The sequence below is a fragment of the Canis lupus genome, chromosome 6 (genome assembly GCF_011100685.1).
Source record: "Canis lupus familiaris isolate Mischka breed German Shepherd chromosome 6, alternate assembly UU_Cfam_GSD_1.0, whole genome shotgun sequence".
In the NCBI taxonomy this organism is placed as follows: Eukaryota; Metazoa; Chordata; class Mammalia; order Carnivora; family Canidae; genus Canis; species Canis lupus.
This window is the reverse complement of record NC_049227.1, coordinates 21,504,609-21,517,376: the sequence shown is the minus strand read 5'-3', so window position 1 is coordinate 21,517,376 and position 12,768 is coordinate 21,504,609. Positions and strand designations below refer to the sequence as shown.

Here is a 12,768-nt window from a genome sequence, read left to right as displayed (position 1 = left end):
ATAGGAATAGTGGATTCAGTAGGTAAGAAATTGAGTTTAAAGATGCAGAGAAGTCAGAATGAGAAGAGTAACGGACAAAGGAAGACCTGAGAGAGGGGATGATGTGAACCTGTCTAGTCTCCAGTTTCCTCATCTGCTTGCTAATGGGGGTAGTAATAGTAACGTTACCAGCATTAAATTAGAACACACAATTCAAACAGTACCTGGCACATAGTACGTATCTATCAGATGGTGCTTTGTCATGGTGTCTGTTTTAGTTATTTGTAACTGGAAGCTATCTCTTTATTATTAAGCAAATTAAAGATGACCAAAAAGTCTTAACCGTCATTACCGGTCTGTTTTCAAGTTAATTGGTTCAAATAGCAGTATCTGTTAAACCTAACTTTACTTCTGAGGAATGCAAGATTTATTGAATGTATTTTTTTACATGTCCTTGTCAAGGCAAAAGTCCTCCCAGGGGAAGTAAATGTTTTGCTTGCTGCTGTGTAAATTTGTCTGAATCAGTGAGATTGTCTTCCTACGTAACATAGTTTCCTGTACTTCTTAGGAATGTTACAGGACAAACGAATGGAGATAGATAAACATAGCCTAAATATTGGTGATTACAATCGAACGGTCGGGAAAGGCCCTGGTTCTCGGCCTCAGATTTCCAAAGAGTCTTCCATGGAGCGCAGCCCTTACTTTGATAAGGTAAGTCATTTGTTTGTTTTGTTTTGTTTTACCCCTGTGGCTGATAAATACACTTAATAGCGTAATTTTCTCATCAGTGGTTTAGAGCATTTAATGTAAGGTACTATATAATCTGGTACTATTACTGGATTTGTAGTTCATTCTCTTCTTTATGTTTCAGTTTAGCATAGGGATTGCATTTGTATTTTCTTCTTAATCCCGTAAAATGTGTCTGGTTCTTTTTGTGTACTTTAGAATTAACACTAATCTCTTCTGTTTTCTACCCGTTTCCTGTTGGTGCTGCAATGTCACGTGACTTCTCTTCTGTTCCTGCAATGATTTCTCCCTTCTGCTTGTTTGCTTGGCTGGTGTTGCACATCTTTCTGTCTGTCCACTCAGGATGGCATTGTAGCAGATGAATCCCAAAACATGCAGTTTATGTCCAGTCAAAGCATGAAGCTTCCCCCTTCAAATAGTGCACTACCTAACCAGGCCCTTGGCTCCATAGCAGGGCTGGGTATGCAAAACTTGAATTCTGTTAGACAGGTAAGTCCATGTGTGTATTTTAGGCTCTCTGTTGAATGATTTGTATAAGTAATGAGATCTCTCTTACATGTAGTTACTGTGTTTAAATCAATAATACAGTGTGGTGTTGCAACATCTCTCCCTAAAGAATCCCACTGGTATTCTGTTGCTGTTGGCTTGGTTTTTGTAGAATGGCAATCCCAGTATGTTTGGTGTTGGAAACACAGCAGCACAACCCCGGGGCATGCAGCAGCCTCCAGCACAACCTCTTAGTTCATCTCAGCCTAATCTTCGTGCTCAAGTGCCTCCTCCATTACTCTCCCCTCAGGTAATCACTCTTGCCCTACTCTCTCCTATTGACCTGAAAAAACTTGATATTTGGATGAGGTAACTAATTATTCATCCTTGGGTCAGTTGGTGTCTTTGAGATGCAGCTAATTCAGGGTCAGCTGTCCTTACAGAAGGACATAGTAGGGTGAAGAAAATGAGTCCACATTAAATGAAACCTGAAATTGACCATTACCTTCCATAAAACCTCTTGAGGGGAGGAGGGCAATAGCAAAGCAAATTGGTTGGTTTAAGATTCACCCCATCCTCTTTCAGTTAACCCAGGAATGTATATATGAATCGGAAAGTAAAGGAAGACCAAGTATAACCAACCCTCCTAAGTAATAGTCCACAGATTTAATTGCTCTATTGACAGCACAGAATATACCATACATTTAGTTAGTTTTGAGTTACGTGATCAACATTATTGACTTGCCATTGTGATCCTAAGGTTCCAGTTTCATTGCTGAAGTATGCACCAAACAACGGTGGCCTGAATCCGCTCTTTGGCCCTCAACAGGTAGCCATGCTGAACCAGCTATCCCAACTAAACCAGCTTTCTCAGATCTCCCAGTTACAGGTAAGTAGAGTAACGACCTTATACAGTATACATTTATTGAGCCTCTCTTGTGTGCGGGAAGTGTAACAAACAAAGCTGGCTGCAGTTGCCCTCAGGGAGCTTAGAGGGATCACTGAGGACGGATCATGAACTCAAAGGGCAGGAGCTTTGAGAGCACCCCTAGCCAGGTCAGGATGGCAGAGGGGAAGGGTGGTGTGATCAGGGAAAATGTCCCTGGTGAAGTACAAGTTTCGACTGAATGAGAAACAGAATTCAACAGCGGCTCGAGGCCAGGGAGTCCCAGGAAGAGGTTACCCTAGATGAAGTCACACTGTAGGTGTGTGTGTCCCATGTGGTCACCTGAAGCTCGTACCTCTTTGATGCTGCAACACTGATGACCTTTTTACCCCTTTCTCTCCAGAGATTGTTAGCGCAGCAGCAAAGGGCGCAGAGTCAGAGAAGCGTGCCTTCTGGGAACCGGCAGCAGCAAGACCAGCAGGTAGATCATATCCTTCCCCTGGCTTTGTTTAGCCTGAACTCACTGCAGTGGAAAATGCTTTTATTAAAATAGAATGAAATATGTGGTTAGTTAAGTCTCCTGTTTGTCTGGGAGTCATATTAACTGGTATATAGTGATTGTTCCCTTCCTGCCAAGGAGGAGGAGGTGAATTCAGCAACAAGGAGGAGTATTTGGCTGTGAATCCTATCTGTCCACTGTTTCCCAACATCTTGCTGTTTCCAGGGTCGACCTCTTAGCATGCAGCAGCAGATGATGCAGCAGTCCCGGCAACTCGATCCCAGCCTGTTGGTGAAGCAGCAGACCCCGCCATCTCAGCAGCAGCCACTCCATCAGCCAGCCATGAAATCCTTCCTCGAGAATGTCATGCCCCACACTACACCTGAGCTGCAGAAAGGGCCATCACCAATAAATGCTTTCAGCAACTTCCCGATAGGTGGGTTTCTCGTGGGGCTGAGCATTCAGCTAATGCTCGGGGCCACAGGCTTTTACTGTGTCGTCTTCCCAAGCGGCAGAGGTCTGTCCCATTGGGAAAAACATGCTAGCCCTGGGGTCTGTTCCCTCTCCAAGAGCTGCCTTGGTTCTTGTGGGTTCAGCTGGCACTCTTGCTTTACAAGGCCTGTCTCCGTGCAAGAAAGTGACACTGCCTTCAAAACTTCCTGCTCTTTAGAGTGGGTTAGAATAAAGATGAAGTTGCTCTCAAGTTTCCTCGTAGAGCAGAATGGGAAAGGTTCTCAGAAACTGTATGCCAGAGACACCCTGAGCCATGCTGCTGTGTAGGAGCAGCTGGGAACAGTCACTTCTGTCCTTTAAGACCCTGGAATTGTGATCATCACCTACATCCTTAGGGATGATCTCTGATATGACTTTCTAGTCAAGGTGAGCTGATCACCCTGGTCACCCCTAAAGTTGGTCCCTTGTCTTTTTCTTCGTTCTGTCCCCAGGCTTTTATTCCTTTGGGAAATTTCAGGCCTGGATGTTTTCTCCTTCTTTGGGACTCTTTTCTCCTTGTGTCTTTGATTCTGTTTTGAACCTTGATTGTTCCCACCCTCTTCATTACATCTTTTCTTCCTGTCTTTTCCCTTAAAATGGTTTCTTGTAAACCAGCTTGGTTGGTTGCTATCCCAGACAGTTAGCTAGCATGTTCCAGGCTTTGGGCAGGGGGCTGGGGCCTGCTGTTGCTTCACCCTGGCTGGACTGTGCACGATTTGGCTTCCCTGGCATTCCATGGACTCCTCAGCTAGGATATCGGTTGCACTCTGAGTCCTTGGGATTGTTAGCAATCTCTTTACGTTTCCAGAAGCAGGCTCTTGTCAGTTACCACTGTGGGTGAATACCTTAGAAGCCATTTGTTGGTGACCAGGTGATCTTGGAGACAGTAGTACGGTGGTGAAAGAATACTCCAGCACAGTGAGAGGTTGTGAGGTGACTCTCGTGTTTGCATACTGGACATATAAATTGGGCCAATGAGGAGATAAGTTTCTAAATATGGGATTTCCTGTTCTGATAGACTTTACGGCAAGAGATACTTTTAGGGGTGCCTGGGAAGGTCAGTCCGACTTTTGGTTCTGGCTCAGGTCGTGATCTCAGGATTGTGAGATTGAGCACTCAGCACAGAGTCTGCTTGAGATTCTTTCCCCTCCCTCACTCCTGCTCCTCCCCCCTGCGTCTGCTTGCACGTGCGTGCACACTCTCCCTCTCTCTCTGTTTCAAATTAATATAAAAGAGAAAAAAAAAGCTACTTCTTCCTGGTTAAGAAGTCTGTGTAACCCATACAAACATGGTATGGTTGTCTAAATCAGGCATTGGCAGACTAGAGCCTGTAGACCAGATTTGGCCAGCTGCTGGTTTTGTAAATAAAGTTTTATTGGAACACAGCTGTACTCTTTTGTTAATGTATTTTCTGTGGCTGCTTTTTTGCTACAACAGAAAGGCATAGAGACACAGACCTTGTGGCCACAGACCTGAGATACAGTTACTGTCTGAACCTTCACAGAAAAATTTGTCAGATCTTGGGTCTAGTTGAGGAGTCCAGAGAAGTGGCAAATGTAATTGCTGTTTCCAAAAATAGGTATGATATTAGAGAATTCACATTATTAAAGTTTTTAAGTTTGACCTCATATCATATGGACTGTCATCAAACCCCAGTATTTAAAACCATTTGTTTGGGGATGCCTGGGTGGCTCAGCCGTTGAGTGTCTGCCTTCGGTTCAGGGCATGATCCCAGGATCTGGGATCAAGTCCCTCATTGGGCTCCTTGTGGGGAGCTTGCTTCTCCCTCTGCCTGTGTCTCTGCCTCTCTCCCTGTGTCTCTCATGAATAAAAATCTTAAAAAAACAAAAAACAAAAAAACACACACACACATACACATTTGTTTTGGAACCTTAGAATAAGAACCACCTGACCATGTGTTAAAGATTCTGTCTCCCACTAAAAAGTCTTTTTTTTTTTTTAATCAGCATCTCACATGATTCTGATGTTGATGATCCCTGGGTCACGCTTAAGAAACCCTCGCTTACCAGTCAGTTTTCTGACCAGAATATCTAAGATTGAAATTTCCATCCTTATTCCAAGAGAATATCTGAACCTGATGTGTGTCATCAGCAAGTTCAAGGAAATTGCGCCCTGAAACATGGGTGCCTCACCCTTAAGAATAGTTGTTAGAGCAAGACATTTTTACTTTTAAATGACAGTGTCTTTTGTCTGGTCAGCCAGTTGAAAATTGTTATTTACAAGCAAAAGATAACAACTGAAAGTGATCATATTTCTTCATGCATGGTGCCCTTGGGAAATAGCTAAAGAGATCTATTTTAGGGACGCCTGGTGGCTCAGTGGGTTGAATGTGTGACTCTTGGTTTCAGCTCAGGTCATGATCCTCAGAGCTGTGAGATCGAGCCCCATGTGGGGTGTGTGCTCCCCCCCCCCCCACCTCCATGCCGCCCCACGTGCACACTCTAATAAATTAATAATTCTTGTTTAAAAAATAAAAGACCTATTTTATTAGAGATAAACTTTAATATTTGGCTTCCATAATTATCTCTTACAGAAATTGTAAAATAATCAAAATTAGGGACGCCTGGGTGGCTCAGTGGTTGAGCATCTGCCTTCAGCTCAGGGCGTGATCTCAGGTTCCTGGGATTGAGTCCCGCATCAGGCTCCCTGCAAGGATCCTACTTCTCCCCATGCCTGTGTCTGTCTCTCTCTTGGTCTCTTATGAATAAATCTTTTTTTAAAAAATAATCAAAATTATATGGAGAAACAATTTTCCACAGTTAATGCAATTATAGTTTTAACAGTTTTGTGGTTTGAAAACATTGGGTTATTGAATATTAGAATAGCTATTTAGGATTTCTGTTTGTTGCTTTCATTGATAACGTAGCCATGGCTCTTTCAGTGTTGTTTCTGCAAGCCTTGGCTGGGGGCCCAGAGAGTCTGTTCTGCCTGCCTTGCCTTGTCTGTAATCATTTGGCTATGCCACATTTGCAGGGTGATATTTATTAAGACACATTCACAGGATTGAAAACAGATTAGTTACGTGTGTTTTTCTGGAAAATGGAAGTTGTGGTATCAGAAGGAAAGTGTGCTATGTTTTATAAAGTGGTTTTTCAGGACACCCTGGGGGGCTCAGTGCTTGAGTGTCTGCCTTTAGCTCGGGTTGTGATCCCAGGTCCTGGGATTGAGTCTGGCACCAGGCTTCCCACAGAGAGCCTGCTTCTCCCCCTGCCTGTCTCTGCCTCTCTCTGTGTGTCTCTCATGAATGAATAAATAAAATCTTTTAAAAAAAATTGTTTATAAAGAGGTTTTTCTATTAAAGTATTATTTTATTTTTAGGCTTGAACTCAAACTTGAATGTAAATATGGATATGAACAGTATTAAAGAGCCACAGTCAAGACTAAGGAAGTGGACTACAGTGGACAGCATTTCTGTGAACACATCTTTGGATCAAAACTCCAGCAAACATGGTAGGAAATACATTTTTGCATGTTACACATACAAAAAATGTAGAATACTAAATATAGGCCTTTATTTTATTGTCTTTATTATTTATTTTTAGGAGGGGGTGGGATGGATAAGGGCAGAAAGAGAGAGAATCTTAAGCAGACTCCACACCCAGGACAGAGCCCCAGCACCCAGCTCAGTCTCATGATCAAGAATTGGAGGCTTAACCAACTGAGCCACCCAGGTGCCCCCTAACCCTAGACCTTTTTTTTATTTCATTTATTATTAGGAATTTGTACCTCTTATTTTCTTCTTTTAAAGATTTTATTTATTTATTCATGGGAGACACAGAGAGAGAGGCAGAGACATAGGCAGAGAGAGAAGCAGGCTCCATGCAGGGAGCCCGATGTGGGACTTGATCCCAGGACTCCAACACGCCCCAGGCCAAAGGCAGGCGCTCAACTGCTGGGCTTCCCAGGCATCCCTCTTAGCTTATTCTTTTTTTTTTTTTTTTTAAGGTTTTATTTATTTTATTTAAGAGAGAGCACAAGCAGGGGGAGCAGCAGGCAGAATGTTTCCTCATTACTGAAAAATGTTTTATTAGTTACTGAATTAGTTAAAAAAGAAAAGCAAAATTAACCTTTATTACAGCTATTGTACAAAATAGAGATTAAATATACATTTGTGTTTTAAAAATTCTTCCCCCTTTGATGGTTATTTAGGTTTTTGCAGTTTTTTGTTGCTTTTGTAATGTTATACTTAACATTTAGTCAATTTAGTATGATGAGAGTATTAATTCCCAGCAGAATTTGATTCTGCCATTTTTGTTTAATGGTACATTTTCTTCATATATTTTACTGCTATGTGTAAATCATTTATAGATTCAATATTATTTTTTCCTCACCCATCAATTAAAATTTTTTTTTTTTTTTTAAGACTTTATTTATTCATTCATAGAGACACAGCTAGAGAGAGAGAGGCAGAGACACAGGCAGAGGGAGAAGCAGGCTCCATGCACCGGGAGCCCGATGTGGGATTCGATCCCGGGTCTCCAGGATCGCGCCCTGGGCCAAAGGCAGGCGCCAAACCGCTGCGCCACCCAGGGATCCCTAATTAAAATTTTTTTAATCTCATTTTTACCTTATCAAATATTATCACTTCACCTGTATTAATGAAATATCTTCTGCTTTCCAAGGACTGTGAATATATAGATACATATGGACATGCATGCACACAGTTGAGTATATGTGAGGAAAAATACCCTGAAGGAACTCATTTGTGCAAAAAATAAGTATGTGAAGAACTTTAGTACACTATGATAAGTACTATGAATATGATTCCATATGATGGTACAAATAGCATGATAATGTGAAGTCCATTGGAAGATTGAGTCAGAAATGAGGAATGGTGGGTGTGGTAGGTGTGGAAGGGCTTCACAGAGACTGCTGTGCCGAGTCTTCCACTTTATCACACAGAGAAGTAGAGAAAGAGGAACAAAAACAGTATGTAGCATTTGAAACGTTAAAAAACAGAAGAGTCTGATGGGTTCTGTTGTGTGGGCCTGTCACAGGTGAAGGGACAAAGAGGAAGGAGGAAGGCAAAACTAGGATAGTAGGTATGGAGCAAATCACAGACCACTTTATGCTATAAGTCATTTAAAACTTGAAAGTGGTGGCTATCCAGGGGCAAAGAAGACTCAAGGCAGTATGAGACAGAAGGCCATGGATGTGGAAGGAGTGCACCAGAACGAGCCTTAGAATTAAGGACAGGAGGGCTGGCTGTGTAACCTAACTCCTTGGGCAAGCATGGGATCATGGGTAACATGACAGCTTGCAGGGAACATTGGTTGGGTGGGAGCATTAGAGTGTGGTTGTGCAGGTAACAGGGGGCGTAAATGTGGGAATCAGAGGCCTGGTGGGACAGATACTAAATGGATTTTAGGCTTGTTGGGCCTGGTATTTGGGGGATTGCCCAATACCCAGTAAGAAATTAGGAATAGAGGCCAGCACTCAAGAAAAATATGAGCTAGAATAAGATTTGGTACTCATCAGAATGTTGAGGTCATGGACAGAGATACAGTTGCCCAGAGGGACAGAGCCCAGAAAAAACAAGGACAGCATCCTGGAGCCGTGCATGGTGAAAGGAGTGGCTGGAGAGGTCAGATGTACAGAACTAGCAAAACATTTCCACCATATGGTTTTCTGTCTTCTCAGGTTAAAATGAATTTTCCCGTGTCTGCCTTGCATATCCAAGCCTGAGTTTCTTTGTAAAAATGACCTCTCCCTTCCCTTGCACTGCTGTGGTGGACATTACCATCCCTCATGTGTTGTCCAGTGCTCAAGGTCCTGGCTGATGGCATGTCTTAATATACAACAGTCCTTGGGCAACATAGGTTTTGAAGTCAGATACACTTGGTATTCCATCCCAGTTCCTAAACTTCTTAAGCCATGGTGTTTACATCTACAAAAGGAAATGATACCTCCCAGAATTGTTGAGAGGACTGAACAAGGTAGCTCAGCTCTCCCTTGTTGCCTAGAACCTGGTGTGTAGGCATGGGGCAGCGGGTGCAGGCTTCCTGTAAGCAACCTGTTAATTTTGTTTGCTTTGATTGACTTCAGTTAATAAAGTGGTTTTGTGTTTTATTTTGTCTTCTTTTTTAAACTTAGTATCAATCATCATTTTTAACTGTATTTTATTGCATACAGTTTTCTTTTGCACAAATCTATAATTCGCTTAAACAATAAATATTTTTATTACTGTATACATAGCAACTTATTTAAATAAATAAATATTTTATTTATTTATTCATAGACAGAGAGGCAGAGACACAGACAGAGGGAGAAGCAGGCTCCATGCAGGGAGCCCGATGTGGGACTTGATCCCGGGTCTCCAGGATCACACCCCAGGCTGCAGGCGGCGCCAAACCGCTGTGCCACCGGGGCTGCCCATACGTAGCAATTTAATGAATGCATTCTGGGAGTGTTCTCTGCAGAATACAGAGGAAGAGGTGAATACTTTATCTCTTCAGTCTAGATCCCTGTCATATTTCTCCTCCTACCCCATTCTTCATTTACTTATTGACATTTGAAAATTAGTCATTCTTTCTTTGTTTTTTAATGTTTTTTATTGTTTTTAATTTCTTTTATTTTTTAAGATTTTATTTATTTATTCATGAGAGACACAGAGAGGCAGAGGCACAGGCAGAGGGAGAATTAGGCTCCACGCAGGAGGCCCTACATGGGACTTGATCCCGGGTCCCCAGGATCACGCCCTGGGCCGAAGGCAGACGCTAAACTGCTGAGCCACCCAGGCGTCCCCGTTTCTTTGTTTTTTAAAAGTATTTTTCTCAGATTCCTGGATGGCTCAGTCAGTTAAGCATCCGGCTCTTGATTTCAGCTCACATCATGATCTCAGGGTTGTGGGATCAAGCCCCCTGTCAGGCTTTTCGCTCAGTGTGGGGTCTACTTGAGATTCTCTCCCTCTCCCACTACCCCTTCCACCAACTCCTGCTTGCTTGTCCACTCTCTCTAAAATCTTTAAAAAGGGGATCCCTGGGTGGCGCAGTGGTTTAGCGCCTGCCTTTGGCCCAGGGCGCGATCCTGGAGACCCGGGATCGAATCCCACGTCAGGCTCCCGGTGCATGGAGCCTGCTTCTCCCTCTGCCTGTGTCTCTGCCTCTCTCTCTCTCTCTGTGACTATCATAAATAAATAAAAATTAAAAAATAAATAAATAAATAAAATAAAATCTTTTAAAAATTTTTTTTAATATTTTTCTATTAAGAAATTTTTAAGCATATTTTCCTATCAGTAATACAGATTACTTGATATTTACCTGTTCTCTCACCCCCAGAATGTTCTTGTTTTCTCTACTTTAGCAGGTGGCTTAATTAATATTAGGTAACAAGGCCAGTAGTCTTCATTTCCTAGGTACTATTGATATCTCCAGACTTTTATTTTATCCCCTTAAAATCAAGAATGTTTGATAGGATGTATTACTCTGTTTGGTTGCTTTTATTCTTTCTTTATGGTTGTTTTTTCTTCTTTGTAAAAGTGACTTCAGAAATAATCCTTGAGCTGGTTGTGGTTTTGGTCTTCAGCTCCAGAAAGGACAGTTAGTTTGATACCTGTATGTAAAAACCTTCTGAATTTCAAGTCTTAGAATGTTGGCTTTTTTAGGGACAGTGGATCACTCAATCGGTTAAATATCCAACTCTTAATATTGGCTCAGGTCATGATCTCAGAGTTGTGATATAAGCCCTGCATCGGGCTCTGTGCTGGGTGTGGAGTGTGCTTGAGATTCTCTCTCTTTGGCCCACTCATACTAGCTCGCTTTCTGTCAAGAAAAAAAAAAAAAAAGGAGGGCACCTACCTGGATGTCTCAGTCAGTTGTCTGTCTCTAGCTCAGGTCATGATCCTGGGGTCCCAGGTTCCAGCCCCACATCAGGGTCCTTGCTCAGCAGGGAGTCTGCTTCTCCTTCTACCACTACCACTGCCTGTGCTCTCATGCTCTCTCTTTCAAATAAATAAAATCTTTAAAAAAGGGGGGGGAATAATGGCCTTTTAAAAAAGCACTTCAATCTTTTTTTTTTTTTTTTTTTTTTTGCTTTTCAATCTTTTTAAAGAAAATGCTTTTTCTTATAATGATAACCCTCCAGTTACTCTCACTTGCTCCCCGAACTGCTCCTTTTTGATCAGTGGCTCCTCTTCTCTCCCCTTAGTATCTTTCTCTCTCCTGGCAGACTTAGAATCATCTTCTTGGGTTCACTCTTTGTTGGCTTTGTTTTCTCTTCTCCTAATATAAAATTAAACAGGGGCACCTGGGTGGCTCAGTGGTTGAGCATCTGCCTTTGGCTCAGGGCATGATCCCAATGTCCTGGGATCAAGTCCCATGTTGTGCTCCCCACAAGGAGCGTACTTCTCCCTGTGCCTGTGTCTCTGCCTCTTTCTCTGTCTCTCATGAATACATAAAAGTTTAAAAAAAAAAAAAAAAGAAAGAAAGAAATGTTATCGTATTATGTTAATACTCTGGTGTAATTTTCCTTTTTCCCTTAAAAAAAAAATTCACATCTAAATGTATTCAGGAGGGCTCTCTCCCAAAGCTGCCAGCCCACATGTTACGTTTTGTTAGACCCTCACTATTTTGAAAGTCAGCTTTTTGAACCAGCATCTATGTAAACATTCAGGCAATTTCACATACAAATTCTGACTTCTCGCATCTCATTAGAAATACAGAGATCTGGGAATCTCTGGGTGGCTCAGCTGTTTAACGCCTGCCTTTGGCCCAGGACGTGATCCTGGAGTCCCAGGATCTAGTCCCACGTCTGGCTCTCGGTATGGAGCCTGCTTCTTCCTCTGCATGTGTCTTTGCCCCTCCCCTCCTCTCTCTCTCTCTCTCTCTCTCTCTCATATGAATAAATAAAATCTTTTAAAAAAGAAAAGGTAAGAAAGAAAGAAATACAGAGGTCTGGCGGCCCCAGGCTCCAAAGCAGTACATACCCAGAGCAGAGTAGCCCACAGCCCATGCGCTTGCGGCTCATTGTCCTCCCTATTGTCTTCTCTACTCAGCTTAGTGCTGGTGTCATTTGCCTTTGCCCTTACTTGGGACTGTGGGGGGGGGGGGGGGGGGGTTTGCTTCCTTTCTCTTCTCACTCCCCTCACACCTGTGCCCCTCCTCTCTTTGGTGGAGAGAGATTTTCCTATAGTCCCTAACCGGGGAAATATTTCCCCATAGTGGTGTTTTTGTTTGGAGAAGGACCATGGCATTTTGCCTGTAACCGGCCTCCTTTGCTTCTTTATAAATGCTGAGCAGCCTTGCTGGCATTTGTGCTTCCCTGTTATAGATAAGAGGGGCTGTTATCCCCTAGCAGTAGAGCAGCATAGAGGTCATTGTTAAGAGGGGTGATGTAATAGTCATATTCAGGCTTACATCAGACATAAGCTGAGCCTGTGGGAAGGAGAGGCCTGTGGGGAAGGCCTTGGCTGGCATTGACCACTTGCAACACAATCTTAGGTGGGTTGTCTTTTTATCACCGTTTAGCTCTAGTAAGTTAATTTTGGAGCAAGAAGAAAGAGCAAGTGCAGGAGATCTTGTGTGTCAGAGGTGGCCAAGACCACTTTCGAGTTGACAGAAGAATTGACAGAACTCAGAAAAGCTGTAATACCCATGGTTATGAGTATTAATTACAGCAAAAGAATCAATTGAAAGTTAGCAGGGGAAAAAGACGCTTAGGG

General features: G+C 42.7%; 1 protein-coding gene across 11 annotated transcripts in view; it reads left to right on the top strand.

Annotated features, from left to right (window-relative positions):
- The window catches only part of TNRC6A (trinucleotide repeat containing adaptor 6A), a 107,853-nt gene that overhangs the window by 78,064 nt on the left and 17,021 nt on the right, over positions 1-12,768 (top strand). For 9 of the 11 annotated variants that reach the window (XR_005360788.1, XR_005360787.1, XM_038540020.1 and 6 more), the window contains 7 exons: positions 548-690; positions 1,069-1,215; positions 1,385-1,522; positions 1,973-2,101; positions 2,502-2,579; positions 2,823-3,033; positions 6,429-6,560. Coding sequence is in view for 9 of the 11 variants with exons in the window: in XM_038540020.1 (XP_038395948.1) it covers positions 548-690; positions 1,069-1,215; positions 1,385-1,522; positions 1,973-2,101; positions 2,502-2,579; positions 2,823-3,033; positions 6,429-6,560 (978 nt within the window). In the remaining 2 variants the exon portion in view is untranslated. The remainder of the gene's footprint in view (positions 1-547; positions 691-1,068; positions 1,216-1,384; positions 1,523-1,972; positions 2,102-2,501; positions 2,580-2,822; positions 3,034-6,428; positions 6,561-12,768) is intronic. The other 2 variants (XM_038540015.1, XM_038540016.1) reach the window with 2 other exon arrangements.